Source organism: Budorcas taxicolor, chromosome 19 (assembly GCF_023091745.1).
Source record: "Budorcas taxicolor isolate Tak-1 chromosome 19, Takin1.1, whole genome shotgun sequence".
Classification (NCBI taxonomy): domain Eukaryota; kingdom Metazoa; phylum Chordata; class Mammalia; order Artiodactyla; family Bovidae; genus Budorcas; species Budorcas taxicolor.
The window spans coordinates 50,534,271-50,548,277 of NC_068928.1; the positions used below are offsets into that span (position 1 = coordinate 50,534,271).

Sequence of the window (14,007 nt, forward strand, 5' to 3'; positions counted from 1 at the left end):
CTGTAGGCTCATGCCATATTATCATATGTCCACGGGGCACCTGCAGCCTTCACCAATCTGTGAAGGTGAAAATAAACCTGTTTCCTTGACTATTCAAGTGACAATGACACCAGGGGCCCCCTTCCATGTCCCAGCATCCCAGAAGTCTCACCCACAGGTCAGCTCTGGTCAGCCACTGTCAGTGATGCGGCAGAGGGAGGACCATCTGGTCCTGTGAGGTGGCCATTAGCAAAGCACTGGTGGGCACAAATGCCCACAGATGGCCTGGGAAGTGTCCCATCCATCCAACTGCAGACTTCCAAGCTCTGATACCAGTGGCCTGGATGGACAGGGTTAAACGAATTTATGCCTATTTTATCTCCTCATTTAAAAGAAAAGCTAGGGTTGTGATCTGACGTCACGAAGGAGTTGAGCTGATAAAACAGGCCTTCCCAGGTAGAGGCCTTCAATGTAAAGCCAGCATTTTCCACAAAGGCAGATCTGTGGACAAAAGAATGAAACGACACAGCCACAAGACATGCTGCTGTGCTAATGCCTGAGGATACACCCAGTAGTGCCAGCTGTCTTGGCCAGCTAATGATATCATCCATAAGCAGTTGTGGTTTTTTCAGAGAAACATGATAGTAGCAATACAGGTTTGTTACACTTTATGTTAGAGACCATTTACTTCAATCATGTCCTACAGATTTGAAAATGGCCCAGGAAAAGATTTCCCTGGAGACAAAAGCACAACAGACCTTAGTGGGCCTGAGGCCCCGAAGAGGTCTACAACATAGAGATAGTTAATCTCAGAGATGTAGGAAGAAGTTTACTATACTTTTCTCAATAAAACATATTTATGAAAAAAAAAAAGAAAGATTTTCTATGTGTATATGAACCTGGGGTTGATCTTTGTGAAGTCCCAGGAGGAGGAAGCTAGGGGAAGGGGAGAGATGTAGAAAATGCACCACTTGGTGGGAACAGCAGGTGCAAAGGCCGTTGGGTGGAAGGAGTTCCTTAGAACACACAGCAGGAGGGAGGGATGAGAGGTGAGGCCACCAAAGTGAATCGGGACCAGGCTACCTGGCTTTGGGGGCCAGAAAGGGGTTCCTCAGCAGTCAGGACTGAAAGTGGAGAGAGGCCTGAGATGGCAGCCAGCGCTGTATCATCTTTGCTTCAAAAATGAGCAGCTTCAGGGACTTCCTGGTGGTCCAGGGGTTAAGACTCCGTACTTCCAATGCAGGGGGCCTGGGTTCAACCCCGGATCTGGGAACTAGATCCCACATGCCACAGCTAAGAGTTCCCATGCTGCAACTTCAGATCTCACATGCCACAACTAGGACCCAGCATAGCAAATAAATATTTTTTTAAAAACAAGCAGCTTCAGGAGAGGCTGGTTGTTCATGATCATACATCCCTTGCCTGCCCTGACCCTGTCCCCAGCGTGTCCTTCCCTTGACCGCACCTGAGCCCCTTCCCCCATCTCGGGGGAGTCCTCGGTAGTGCTACCCAACCCCACAATCTCATTAGTGTGGTGTCAGGCACAGTCCTAATCAGCTTACCCAGCTGCAGGATAAATGCCCAGCCAGCACCCTGCTGAGGGAGGCCTGCCACTCACACCCATGGTCCCCTGAGACCTGCTGCCCTGGAACCAGGTGAGTAGCGACCTTCCCAGGGTGCCTTTCCTGGTGGCCACTTACCCAAGGGTGTTAGTGGGTATCTGCCCAGGGGGTGGGGAGCTGGTGGGCTTTTCACCACTGTCCTGAGGTCTGGGTCTATGGAAAGCCACCCACAGCCCTGTTCAGAGAGGATGCCCAGCCTATCACGTCCTCTGCTCCCCATGTCAGACGGTGGTGCAGGCTGTCCCCCAGGCTAGCAATGGTCTCGGAGCTTCAGGCCACACACACTCAACCAACCTAAATGGGCACAAGCCACAGGCCAGGCTGGAGCCAGGGCAGCTCAGGCAGCGGTTTCCATGGGATAGCATCTGATAGTTGGAGCTCCATCAGGTCTAAGAACTGCCCACACCAGGCCCATGGCCTGGAACTGGGGAAAGGGTCTGGCTGGGCCTACAGTGCCTGGGCCGTGAGGAGTGGGTGTTGTGGGGTTTGAGCTGCCAGGGCCACCAGACCTGCTGCTGTCCACCTTGGACCCAGTGTAGATCTGGCCCCTGATCCCCAGTTCCTCTCAGGCTGATGCTGGTCCCAGCACAGAGGCCAAAACTTAGGGAGGGGAGGTCCACAGCGGGGCCCATCCAACTCTAGGTGCCCTGGTCCTCATGGCCAGGCCTTCCTCACTGGTCTTGATAGAACCAGCTGTCCTTGCCTCCCAACTGGTCTCAGCCCTTAAACTCTAGCAGGCAGTGAGCGGTGGCCCCAGACAGAAGTCAGGCATTGCAGCCCACAGATGGGGGACAAGAAAAGGGGCCCCAAGAGGTGATGCCTGGGGCATCCAGTGCCAGGGTAGCTACGGCTCCTGGCTGTGTCATGTACTTAGCCCCAGAACCTTCTGGGCTCACAGTGTTTCCTGAGAGATTAGAGTCTCCCCCTGGTGCTAATAGGCTTAAAGGAAGGTGAGCTTCCCCTGGCCAAGGTCACCAGGGCTTAGGGCATCCAGGGGGAAGCTCTGGGGGAGAGGAGGAAGGGAGGCCACTCCGTGCAGTGGGTTCAAGGACACCAGCAGGTGATGCTGGCACCTAGCGAGTGGTGGCAGGTGGAGGGGTTATGTTTACCAACAGAGGGAAGATGCTGCTGGAACCAAGGCTACACAGCCCGGTTGGGGGTTTCATTGTGACACAGGCCCCTCCCCTGCCCTCCCATTTCTCAGGCTACTTTTAGGCGCCATTGGGTGCCCAACATGCCACCATAAATGAGGCTTAGTGTTCCACCCCAGAGATTGGGATGGGGAATGCAGAAGGAGGAAGCCACAAGGAGGGTGCCCCTGGGGACCACCCAGCACTCTCACCCCCTTCCCGGTCCTCATTTGGGCCCCAAGTGCAGTTGGCAGAGGCTCCCCGGGTCAGGGGACTGCCGTCCAAGTCCTACTTGGAACCGGTGGGTCTCATATTGCAGGGTTTCCTCTGCTCCAGGGAGCTGAGACCTGCGAGGAGGGTCGGAAGCAGGAGGGCCCAGAGTGTGAGGCAGTCCAGAAGCTGAAGGTCGCTGCGGGATCTCTGCCAACCTGGCCATGAACCTGGAGCCACCCAAGGCCGAGATCCGGTCGGCCACCAGGGTGATGGGGGGACCCGTCACTCCCAGGAAAGGGCCCCCGAAATTTAAGCAGCGGCAAACCAGGCAGTTCAAGAGCAAGCCCCCCAAAAAAGGTGTCCAAGGGTAAGCAGAGCTGTGGGAGTGGTGGCTCTGAGAGGGGGTGGAGGGCCCACCAGCTGTACAGGAGGGAGGGGGGCTGCACTGTGGGTGGGGGGCTGGGTGGGGCCTCAGCCACCCCTTTCTGGTGGAAGGCAATCCCATCCTCCTAAGTGGGTGGGGCAGTTCTTGGGGGCCTGAGCTGGCCTGTCTCAGGGTCCCCATTCCCTGGGGATGGGGAGGGGTGTCCTTTTTAGCTGTTATTGCTGAAAGGTCTGGAAAGCACACCCATCCACGCCGTCACCCAGACACTCAACCAGCACCCCACTAACTGATGTGCATCTCCGCACACGCAGCCCTATCTGTACACACCCAGGACACACTCAGACACACCACGTTCCCAGAAACCTGCACTCAAGTACACGCACGCCCCCCACACCCCTGCTCTCTTCCTGGCCACCGGCCCTGACTGCTCTGTCCTTGCAGGTTTGGTGATGACATCCCTGGAATGGAAGGCCTGGGAACAGGTATGACAACCAGAAGTGTCCACCTAGGTCCCCCTGCTCGCCCACCACCCAGAGGGCTTGAGGCCCAGCCCCCCACCCCAGGCAGAGGGCACCTCCCTCTAGCTGTGCTTCATTCCCTTTCCCGACTGCAAGCTTCAGAGTGGGTTCGTTCCTTCAGTGGGTGCTTGGAGGGGCTGGGAGGAACAAAGCTCTTGCTGTCCCTACCCCAACCCCCTCTCACCAGCAGCAAGGCCCACCTTCCGCCCCACCTCTTCCAGGCCTGCTGCACCCACTCTCTTCCTGGGCAGGGAACCCATTCGATACCCCCCAAAGGTGGTGTGTCCTGAGAGGAGGGCTCTATGCCCAAGGACCTTGTACTCTCACCACTGGGGTGTGGACAACAGGGCCCAGAGGGCATGGTGGCGCCGGGGGCCATGGGACCCTCAACCTACTGCCCCCTTGTCCTGCAGACATCACCGTCATCTGCCCGTGGGAGGCCTTCAACCACCTGGAGCTGCACGAGCTGGCCCAGTATGGCATCATCTAGCCCTGGACCCCCGCCCTTGGCCCCTCTACCCTGCTGCCCGCCCTGACCCCCTGCTCAAGATTCCTGTGAGGAGAGATGTGCCCCTGGGAAGTCCAGAGTGTCTGGATTGTGTCTGGAGACCCTCACAGGGCAGCAGCCTCGAGCCTCCAGGACGCTAGTTACCAGGAGCCCACCACCTCCCTTCAGGACATCCTCTCGGGGCAGCCAGGCCCTGCTTAACTTCCAGAAACACTGGTCCACAGACCCTCTCCTTCCCAGGCTGGAAAGCTAGGGCAGGCCTCCCAGTGGTGTCTGCCACACCCCGCCTCCTGGCCTGCCTGTCTGGGGGTGAGGACGGGGTCCCCTCACTAGCCTTTCCCAACTGAGGCCGTTGGGCCAGCAGGTGGATGGCAGGACAGTTGAGGCCGTTGGGCCAGCAGGAGGATGGCAGGAGTCCTGCAGGCGTCAGACAATGAGAACCCCCTGGACCAGTCACACCAGTAGGAAGCTTGTCCTTTCCAACGTGGCCCATGCTCGCTGTTCTGTTTCAAATAAAGTTAGCTTTGCTCCCCACCACTTGTCTGGGGTGTGCTGTCAGTGGGGACAGGGCCCGAGGGTAGGGTCTGTTCAGTAGGAGTGGATGGCACAGGCGCAGGTGGCGGGGATGGCGGGGCCTCGGCCAGGCTGAGGGGAGGAAACACGTCGGGTGCTGAGAAGGCTCCTGAAGGCTGGATCGGGGCAAGGCAGCCAGCCTCAGGTACTGCAGGGATGGTAGCTCGGGTCAGGGGAGAGAAAGCCTGTTTGCTCCCCACAGGTGAGGAGACGGGTGCAGGGAAACTGGGCCCCCCTGCCCACCCTTAGTGTCCACTAAAGCCAGACAGATGCCCACTAGCAACTCTGCACCTCCACTCCTGACCCCACAGTGGGGCATGCTGTCATACATACACATAGACCTGCACAAAACTGTCCCTACTAGCAGTCACCTTCTGGAAACTGCCCAAGTGCATGTCCACACAGACTGTGGGGCTCTGTTCACACAGCAGAGTGACTGGACGATGACTCTCGAGAAGGGGGCCCCGTGATCCCGTCTATGTGAAGGTCAGAAAAAGCCATGCGAACCTGAAGGTAACAAAGTTCCAACAGGGGTGACCTTGGGGAGGGGACAAAGAACTCTTCTGGGGCTGGAGCTAGACCTGGTAGTGGTGGGGGGTGCACAGGTGTGTCGTTGAGTAAGAAGCCTTACGTGCCCACTTAAGGTTGGTGCAATTTACTGTATGAGTGATACATCGCAATAAAACTTACACTCTGCCAAAAACAAAAAAAGACTCTGGAGGGAGAGGCCTGAGCCTCAACAGACAGGAAAGGGGGAGATGGCCCCAGAGGAGGGCAGGTGCCAGGCTATGGTAAAGACATGGGGCTTCACAGGCTGGGCTTGGAGGTGGGACTTGGAGGTGGTTGGAAGTGGAGGTCAGAGGTGAAAATTGGAAGTGAGGGTCAAGGTGAAATTCAGAGCTGGAGGCTTGGCAGCAGGATTTCATCCAGTTTTCGCCCCCCGCTCTCCCTGCTGGCCAGGTGGCTTTGCCTGGCACCCTCCATGGGAGGCAGATGCTGGCCAGGCCGTCGTCGAGGTCAGCTTACCCTTGGAACAGCAGCGTTTGCAAGCAAGCAGGCAGTGTGAGGGAAAGGGAACCCTGGGAAGCTGGAAGTCAGTAGGCGGAGGTGGCCTGGGGGTTCAGGGCACATGTCCCTAAGCACCCAAGCAGGTTACTCTGACATCTGCCCCGGGAGGGGAGGGGAGGCCTGCAGCCCCAGACCCCATCCTTGTATTCTGGGCTTTTGTCCCCCGAGCTGGTCAGCCCAGGACCAGTTTGGCAGAGGGCGGGACACCGGGTCTGGGGTTCCTATGGACAGGCCCCTACTCCCTGCTGCCCCCTTGTGGACAGTCAGGGCCCTCACCAGCTGAATGGCCAGCAGGAGCTCCAGCCCTTGGACCAGCACGACCGCGATGGCATAGCAGCCCACAGTCTGGATGTTACTGCGCAGCCACCGGAGGAGCGGGGGGCCACAGCCCTCGAGATGCACCACCCTCTGGGCCGCGTCCTCGTCCAGGCCCAGGGCCCCGAAGCCACACTGGTCATTGACAGAGGCTCCACCTTCCCAGGGGTCAATGCAGCAGGAGGCAGGAAGGCTGCAGGCCTGGACTCCAGGGGAGCTGCAGTTAAAGTACCTGCAAGGGCACACAGTGTCAGCCTGGAGGGCAGGTCCCCTGGTCTGGGACCCCAGTGTGAACTGTCTCTTTGTGGTTGCTTAGTCACTAAAGTTGTGCTCGAGTCTTTTGCAATCCCATGGACTGTAGCCCGCCAGGCTCCTCTGTCCATGGGATGCTCCAGGCAAGAATACTGGAGTGGGTAGCCATTTCTTTCTCTAGGGGACCTTCCTACCCAGGGACTGAACTCGTGTCTCCTGCATTGGCAGGCAGATTCTTTACCACTGAGCTTCCCAGAATGTCTCCTACCCACCTCCAAACTTCCATGGCCACACACACGCATAGGCACGTAGGCATGCATGTGTGTATGATGCAAGTACAGAGGCATGACTGCACACACATATGCGTACAGCATGAATCCACACTGGCATGCAAGTATAGAGGCACACACATCACACCTGTGCATGCTCGCGCGCACACACACAATATCCAGTTCTCTACAATTCATCCCGCACCAGGCAGGCCTCTGCACGTGCTTCCTGGCTAGAAGGCGCACACTGCACAAGACAGATGGAGGGAGGCCAGCGTTTGATGGGAGCTGGAAGGAAGACGGCCTCGCCCCACAGATGCTGCTGAGTTGGTCTGAGCAGCAGGGTTGGAGCCGGAGAAGGTGGGTTGAGGACTGGCAGAGGCTTCTGTAGGGGTCAGTGGGTTGTGGTGGGGGCGTGAGGGGCTGCACTGGACAGCGACAAGGGACAGGAGGCTTGGGAGGAGCTCACAGGGCCTGGAGGGAGTGTCGCTCTTATCACCTGCTTCAGGCAGCCTCAGGTGCCCCTGGCTTTGATTAGGCATCTAGTCAAAGCGTCCAGGGCCCTGTGAGCTGCAGGCTCATCCCTCACCGCCCCCCGCCCCATACAGGCACAGTCTCATCTCCTTGAAGAGTGGGCTTCACTAAGGCCGGGGCTTGGAGAACGGTAGGCTGGGTGAACATAACATCAGAAAGGGCTGCCACCGACCCAAAGCCACAGATGGCCACCCAGTGAGAACAAGCCTTGCAAGTGCTTCTAGGGCGCCTGGTACTCGGAAGGAAGGGCTCAGCACGTCTCAGGGAGGCTTGGGTAAGTGGCTGGTTTTCAAGAGTCTCCATGTGACTCTAAACACACGCACGTGTACACACGCACGTGTACACATACATACACACACAGTAGAGGGAAAACCGTGGAGTCATGGTCTGGAGGGATGTCTTGGATTAACCTAAAGTGAAAGTGAAAATCGCTCAGTCGTGTCCAACTCTTTGCGACCCCATGGACTACACAGTCCATGGAATTCTCCAGGCCAGAGTACTGAAGTGGGTAGCCTTTCTCTTCTCCAGGGGATCTTCCTAGCCCAGGGATTTAGCCCAGGTCTCCCGCATTGCGGGCGGATACTTTACCAGCTGAGCCACAAGGGAAGATGGTGGTGGTTTAGTCACTAAGTCATGTTTGACTCTTGCCTGCCAGGCTCCTCTATCCATGGGATTCTCCAGGCAAGAATACTGGAGCGGATTGCCATTTCCTTCTCCAAGGGAAGCTAGATTAACTTAAAAGTTATTTTCAACTGACACTGAGATGTCTTGTATGATATCCTCACTGGAAAAAACAAAACAACAATCTCCAAAAATGATTTTCTATGTCTGCCAGCTGAGTTTCTCTGTTAACATCCCTGCATGACCACGTGGCCCTGGCTGGGCCCGAGCGTGTACATGTGCAAATGTGCCTGCATGAGCGTGTGCACACGTGTGAGTATGTATGGGTGAGGAGCCTGTACAGGTGAATGTGTGTACAAGTGAGTATGGGCATGTGAGTGCGGCCCGGCCCCTCTCCAGCCCTCCTCCCTCGTGGGCTCCAGGACTCACAGGTTCCGCTGCCAGTCCTGGTAGGTGGCCGCCCCGCAGCACTGCAGCCCCAGCTGGACTTGGTCGATGAGGAAGCACAGGTCTGGGTCGTCTTGGTAGTGGGTGATGGCCAGGCGCAGGACATGCTCCAGGCCATCCTGTAACTGGCCCCAGAGGGCCACCACCAGCGCCCCCACTGCAGCCTCCAGCACCAGGAAGGCAAGGACGCCCCCGGAGAAACAGCGCAGCAGAAAGGCGTTCTCGCAGAGGGCACCCAGGCAGCCCGCCAGGCTCACTGCGCTGACCGCCAGCCCGCCCAGCACCAGTCCCAGCATGGGGTCTGCAGGCAGGGGGGACCCCCAACTACTCCCCAGAGACCCCTTGACAGCCAGGCCCCAGAGCCCGATGGCCAGGGCCAGCAGGCTGAGCAGGGAGAAGAGGAAGTTGGACAAGAAGAGCAGGCACTTGAGGCAGCTGCTTTCTGAGGGGAGCAAGCAGGCCAGGAACCCCCCAAGGCCTGCCCTCCAGGCCGGGTCCTCCCAGGGAGCTGGTCCTGGGCGACTGGAAGTGAGGGGGCTGCTCCCGGCGAGGGATGGTTCCTGACCTCCAGCCTCCTGCAGGGGAAGGAGGAACAGTCCCTGTAACACTCAGCTGGGAGCAAGGTCAGAGCCTTCGGGGGAGGAAGCTGGACAGCGGAGGTGGAAGGGGGCGTTCAGAGATCCTAGAAGCCCGGGGACATGGGGTGTGGCCAGGAGACCAGGGCTCTGTGGGTGCAGGGCCTCCCAAAGACTCCACCTTGCCCTCCAGGAGGACACTCAGCCAAGTTTGGGGCCCTGGCCTTACCCAGGAAAAGAATAATGGGGTGCTAAAGGTGGGGGGTGGGGGGCCAACCCTCCTATCAGTTCCCCATCAGAGGCCTGAATCACTGATCATGAGGTTGGGAGAAGCTGCCAGTTTCAGCGATGGAATTTTGTCCCTTGACGGACAGTCTCCACCTCAGTTCTGCCTGTTCCCCAACCCCTCCACTGGCAGGCAGGTGTGGGAGGGCTTCTGCCCCCTTTTTGTAGGGGAAGGGGCAGCAGGCCCTTGAAGTCTGGCTGCAGGAAGAATGAGGAAGCTAAGACCTCAGGCCTGGGCAGAGTCCCCAGTATCCCAGGAAGAAATGAGCCCTTTACTCCCCACCTGTCTGACCACATCAGAGCAGAGGAAAGAGGGGTTATTGATCAGCATCCCCCAGACCTCGACAAGTCAGTAAGAGCAAAAGGACAAGCTGCCGATGACATTGCCTTCAGCCCCTTCTGCACCGAGCCAGAGCTCACCCTCCCATCACCTAGATCCACAGGGAGACCTGCCAGATCTCTTGTCTAGGGGCCATACGGGGCTGAGTGGATGGCAGCAGGGAGATGAGAAGGCCGATGGGGGCTGGGTCACAGGTGAGGGGGGCAGGGAAAATGTGGGGGTGGCCCATTGGGTGATGGTCCCTGGGTGTGTGCTATCCTTGGGGTGTGGATGCACCCCACGCCATGTTAAACACAAGGGCAACGCTGGGTCACCTTTCAGGGTCGAAACAGGGTGCTAGGGGTGGTTAAGGCACCTGATTAGTAAAGCCCCACCCCAATCTTAGCAGCGGGGCATCCGTCTCCCCAGTACACAGCAGGGCTCTGGGTGGGGTGGGGGAGAGAGAGCACCCCCAACCCTGGCAGTCGCCACAGCATTGCTTACCTGGGACAGCAGGGGGCTCCTTTCCCCCTCCTCCATCCTTCCCCAGGACAGGTGTGCTAGACCCTGCTGGCTTCTCTGGCTGGGACACCAGGCCAGTGTTGCCTGTGGCCCTGGCCGCTCTGTGAGCTGTGAGCCCCACCAGGATGCCGTGGTCACGACCACATCATGTGAGGAGTCATATTTTAGGGCTTAACACAGCCTCTGCTTGTCGAGATGCAGAGAATTCTTCCTGAACCCAGATTCTTGGCCTTGCTCTGTGCAGGCATGACGTGGGAGCTGTCAGGGGGCTGGCCTCGTGGTCATCGCCAGAGGGTCCCAGTGTGGACAGCCTGGCAGATTCAGTGCTGCCCCTCAGCTCAGCTGGAGGATCAGATCCTGGGCACCAGTAATAGCCTGGGAGACCAGCCCACAGCTAGATGCCAGTTTATCCTCTGACTTCTTCACTGAAAGAAAGAAATTAAATATATACAATGAATATGAGTTTGAGAAAACTCCAGGAGATAGTGAAGGACAGGGAAGCCTGGTGTGCTGTAATTCATGGGGTTGCAAAGGGTCGGACACAACTTAGCGACTGACCAACATAATTATATACATACATATATAAATATATACATATAATTACATGTGTGTGCGTGTGTGTGCCTAGTTGCTTCAGCTGTATCCAACTCTCTGTGGCCCCATGGACTGTAGCCCGGCAGTCTCCTTTGTTCATGGGATTCTCCAGGCAAGACTACTGGAATGCAGAGCCTTTCCCTTCTCCAGGAGATCTTCCCGACCCAGGGATTAAAGTCCAGTCTCCTGCATCGCCGGCAGATTTTTTACCGTCTGAGTCACCAGGGAAGCCCATAAGTATATACAAATGTACGCGTGTATATTTGAAGTGTCTTTTCATTTTCACGCATCACTGGGTAAATTACATCCCTCTTGGTTTTAAGGTACCCGGGATCCCTCACCCTCTGAGTTTCTCAGCAGCAGGACTTTGTCAAGGTCACTATTGGGCCCTAGAGCTTGGAAGGACCCTGGCCATGCAGCAAGGAACAGACAGAGGTGTGCTCCAGGCTCCCTGAGCCTGCATCATCTGCCTTCTCACCCTGCCTGCCTTGCTTGGATGCAGTAGGAAGACTGGCTCAGAGCGGGACCCTACCCCCCACCAACTCTGCAAGACCCTGGGCATGAACCTCCATACCTCCTGAGTCCAGCTTATGGCGTGCATGAGACTGTGATGTGTGTGGATGCTGCTGTTGGCTGCTGGAGCCCTGAGACCGTGGAAAACAGAGGCTGCCAGGAGCCCCTCTGCAAACACGTTTGCATGACAGGAGAAAGAGTGGTCTCTGGGGGATTTGTGTGCCCTGTCCTGTCTCTACCGTCCTCCCCACTCCCTTTCTCAGCTTCTTCTGTTTGATGTTTTAGCCCATCTCTTTTCCTTCCTCACTCACCACTTTACAATCCAGACACTTGGGCTGCTTGCTGGGCCCTGATCAGCCTGGCACTGATGTCCCCTGTCCTATGCCATCCCCTGAAATGTCTTCTTGGTGTCCAATTCCAGACTAGTATGGCCCAGGGAGCATTTTTTATTTTTATTTGCTTTATCTTGTTCTTTATATATATATATATATATACACACACACTTTATTTATGCTTGGTTGCTCTGGGTGTTTGTTGCTGTGTGGGCTTTACTCTGGTTGCAGCAAGCAAGGGCTACTCTCTAGCTGTGGTATGCAGGCTTCTCCTTGCAGTGGCTTCTCTTGCTGCACGGGTTTCTCTGATAGCTCAGTTGGTAAAGAATCCACCTGCAATGCAGGAGACCCCTGTTCGATTCCTGGATCAGGAAGATCCCCTGGAGAAGGGATAGGCTACCCGCTCTAGTATTCTTGGGCTTCCCTGGTGGCTCAGCTGGTAAAGAATTCGCCTGCAATGCAGGAGATCTGGGTTTGATCCGTGGGTTGGGAAGATCCCCTGGAGAAGGGAAAGGCTACCCACTCCAGTATCCTGGTTTGGAGGATTCCATGGACTGTATAGTCCATGAAGTCATAAAGAGTTGGGCAGGACTGAGCAACTTTCACTTTCTCTTGTTGCACAGGAGCACAGGGTCTAGGACATACAGGCTTCAGAAGCTGTGGCTCCCAGGCTCTAGAGCACAGAAGTTGCGGCACGTGGGCTCAGTAGTTGTGGCTCTCAGGCTCCAGAGCACAGGCTCAATAGTTGTGGCACACGGGCTTGGTTGCTCCTCGGCATATGGGATCTTCCCAGACCAGAGAGCAAACCCATGTCTCCTGCATTGGCGGGTGGATTCTTTACTACTGAACCACCAGGGAAGCTCCCATCTGTGTTTTTGCTTCAGGTTCCTCACTAGCTGCTCCCATAATGACTACTCCTTGGAGCCCAGCCTAAACTCTGGCAGAGGGCCAGCTGAGTGTTAAGCCACTGAATTTTGGGAGGGTTCATTACACAGCAGTATTGTGAGCACAAATGACTGACACAGAGTTTATTCTGTCTGGGACTGGTCTGCAGTACAGAGCCCTGCAGTACAATAGTGACGAAAGTTGACGATCCCCCATCATTAGGCGCTTACATTCAAGTACAGGGGAAGTCAGAGAGTATGTGGAGAAACAAGCAAATATGTGCTGTTGTATATGGTCACGAGTGTCATGAAGCAAGGAAAGGAAATAGTGGTGATGTTGTCTTCTTGTATAAGGCGATCGGGAAGGCCTCACTGTAAGGCTCTGGTTCCTAGATATACACCCAAAAGTACTGAAAACAGGGACTCAAACAAATACATAGATATACAGAATCATAGCAGCCAAAAGCTGGAAACAACGCAGGCCTCCATCAATGAAGAATGGACAAATAAAATGTGCTCCATACATGCCATGGAATACGTGTGCATGTGTGTTTAGTTGCTTCAGTCATGTCTGACTCTTTGTGACCTTATGGACTGTAGCTCACCAGGCTCCTCTGTCCAGCAGAGGATTCTCCAGCAAAAATACTGGAGTGGGTTGCCATGCTCTCCTCCAGGGGATCTTCCCAGCCCAGCAATCAAACTGGTATCTCCTGCAGCTCCTGCATTTCAGGCAGATTCTTTACCACTGAGCCATCAGGAAGTCTACCATACTCAGCCATAAAACAGAAAGAAGCTCTAACACAGGCTACAATATGGATGAACCTTGAAAACATGATGCTCAGTGAAAGAACTCAGACACAAAATCCACATATTATGTGATTCCACTTGTAGAATAGGTAAAGCCATAGGGACAGGAGGTAGGTTAGTGGTTGCCAGTGGTTGGGGAAGGGGGAAACGGCAGCCACGGCTGAATGAGTGTGAGGTTTCCTTTAGGGGTTGATGAAAACTTTAGGACTAGATAGAGAAGGTGATTGTTCAACATCGGGAATGCACTAAAGGGCAGTGAGTTTTCCCCTTTAGAATGGTTAACTGTAGGTTCTGTGAATGTCATCCCAATTTAAAAAAAGAAAAGAGGGACTTCCCTGGAGGTCAAGAGGCTAAGACTCTGTGCTCCCAATGCAGGGGGCCCAGCTCCGATCTCTGGTCAGGGAACTAGATTTCACATGTCACAAGTAAAGAGTTTACATGCTGCAACTAAAGATCCTGGCATGCCAGGATCTAATATCCCTGGTGCTGCAATGAAGACTCAGTACAGCCAAATAAATAAATAAATATTTTAAAAAAATTTTTAAAAAGGAAAAGAACAGAACAAGAGGACTGAGAAGAAGCTGAAGGAAGAGAGGGAACGAGCCTCATAGATTTTCTTGGGGCAAGGCCCCTGTGAGGATGACTTCAGGAAGGTCACCTGGGAGTGTCTCAGGATCCAGACCTGCAATGGAAGCAGCATGGCACAGGCGGAGGGAGAAGGTGAGCAATCAGACAATCCCAA

The 14,007-nt window shown here is 55.6% G+C and overlaps 2 protein-coding genes across 2 annotated transcripts; one reads left to right on the top strand and one right to left on the bottom strand.

The window, feature by feature from the left end:
* The first annotated feature begins 3,165 nt into the window (after nucleotides 1-3,165).
* Nucleotides 3,166-4,337, top strand: PDE6G (phosphodiesterase 6G). The gene is made up of 3 exons (XM_052658670.1): nucleotides 3,166-3,311; nucleotides 3,771-3,811; nucleotides 4,261-4,337. The coding sequence occupies exons 1-3, from the start codon at nucleotides 3,166-3,168 to the stop codon at nucleotides 4,335-4,337; spliced, it is 264 nt and encodes an 87-aa protein (XP_052514630.1).
* Nucleotides 4,338-6,080: 1,743 nt separating this feature from the next.
* On the bottom strand, nucleotides 6,081-10,153 carry TSPAN10 (tetraspanin 10). Its single transcript, XM_052658641.1, has 3 exons — nucleotides 10,118-10,153; nucleotides 8,417-9,009; nucleotides 6,081-6,543 (listed from the first exon to the last, which is right to left on the bottom strand). Exons 1-3 carry the CDS (start codon nucleotides 10,151-10,153, stop codon nucleotides 6,081-6,083), a joined length of 1,092 nt encoding a protein of 363 aa, XP_052514601.1.
* Between the last annotated feature and the right edge of the window lie 3,854 nt (nucleotides 10,154-14,007).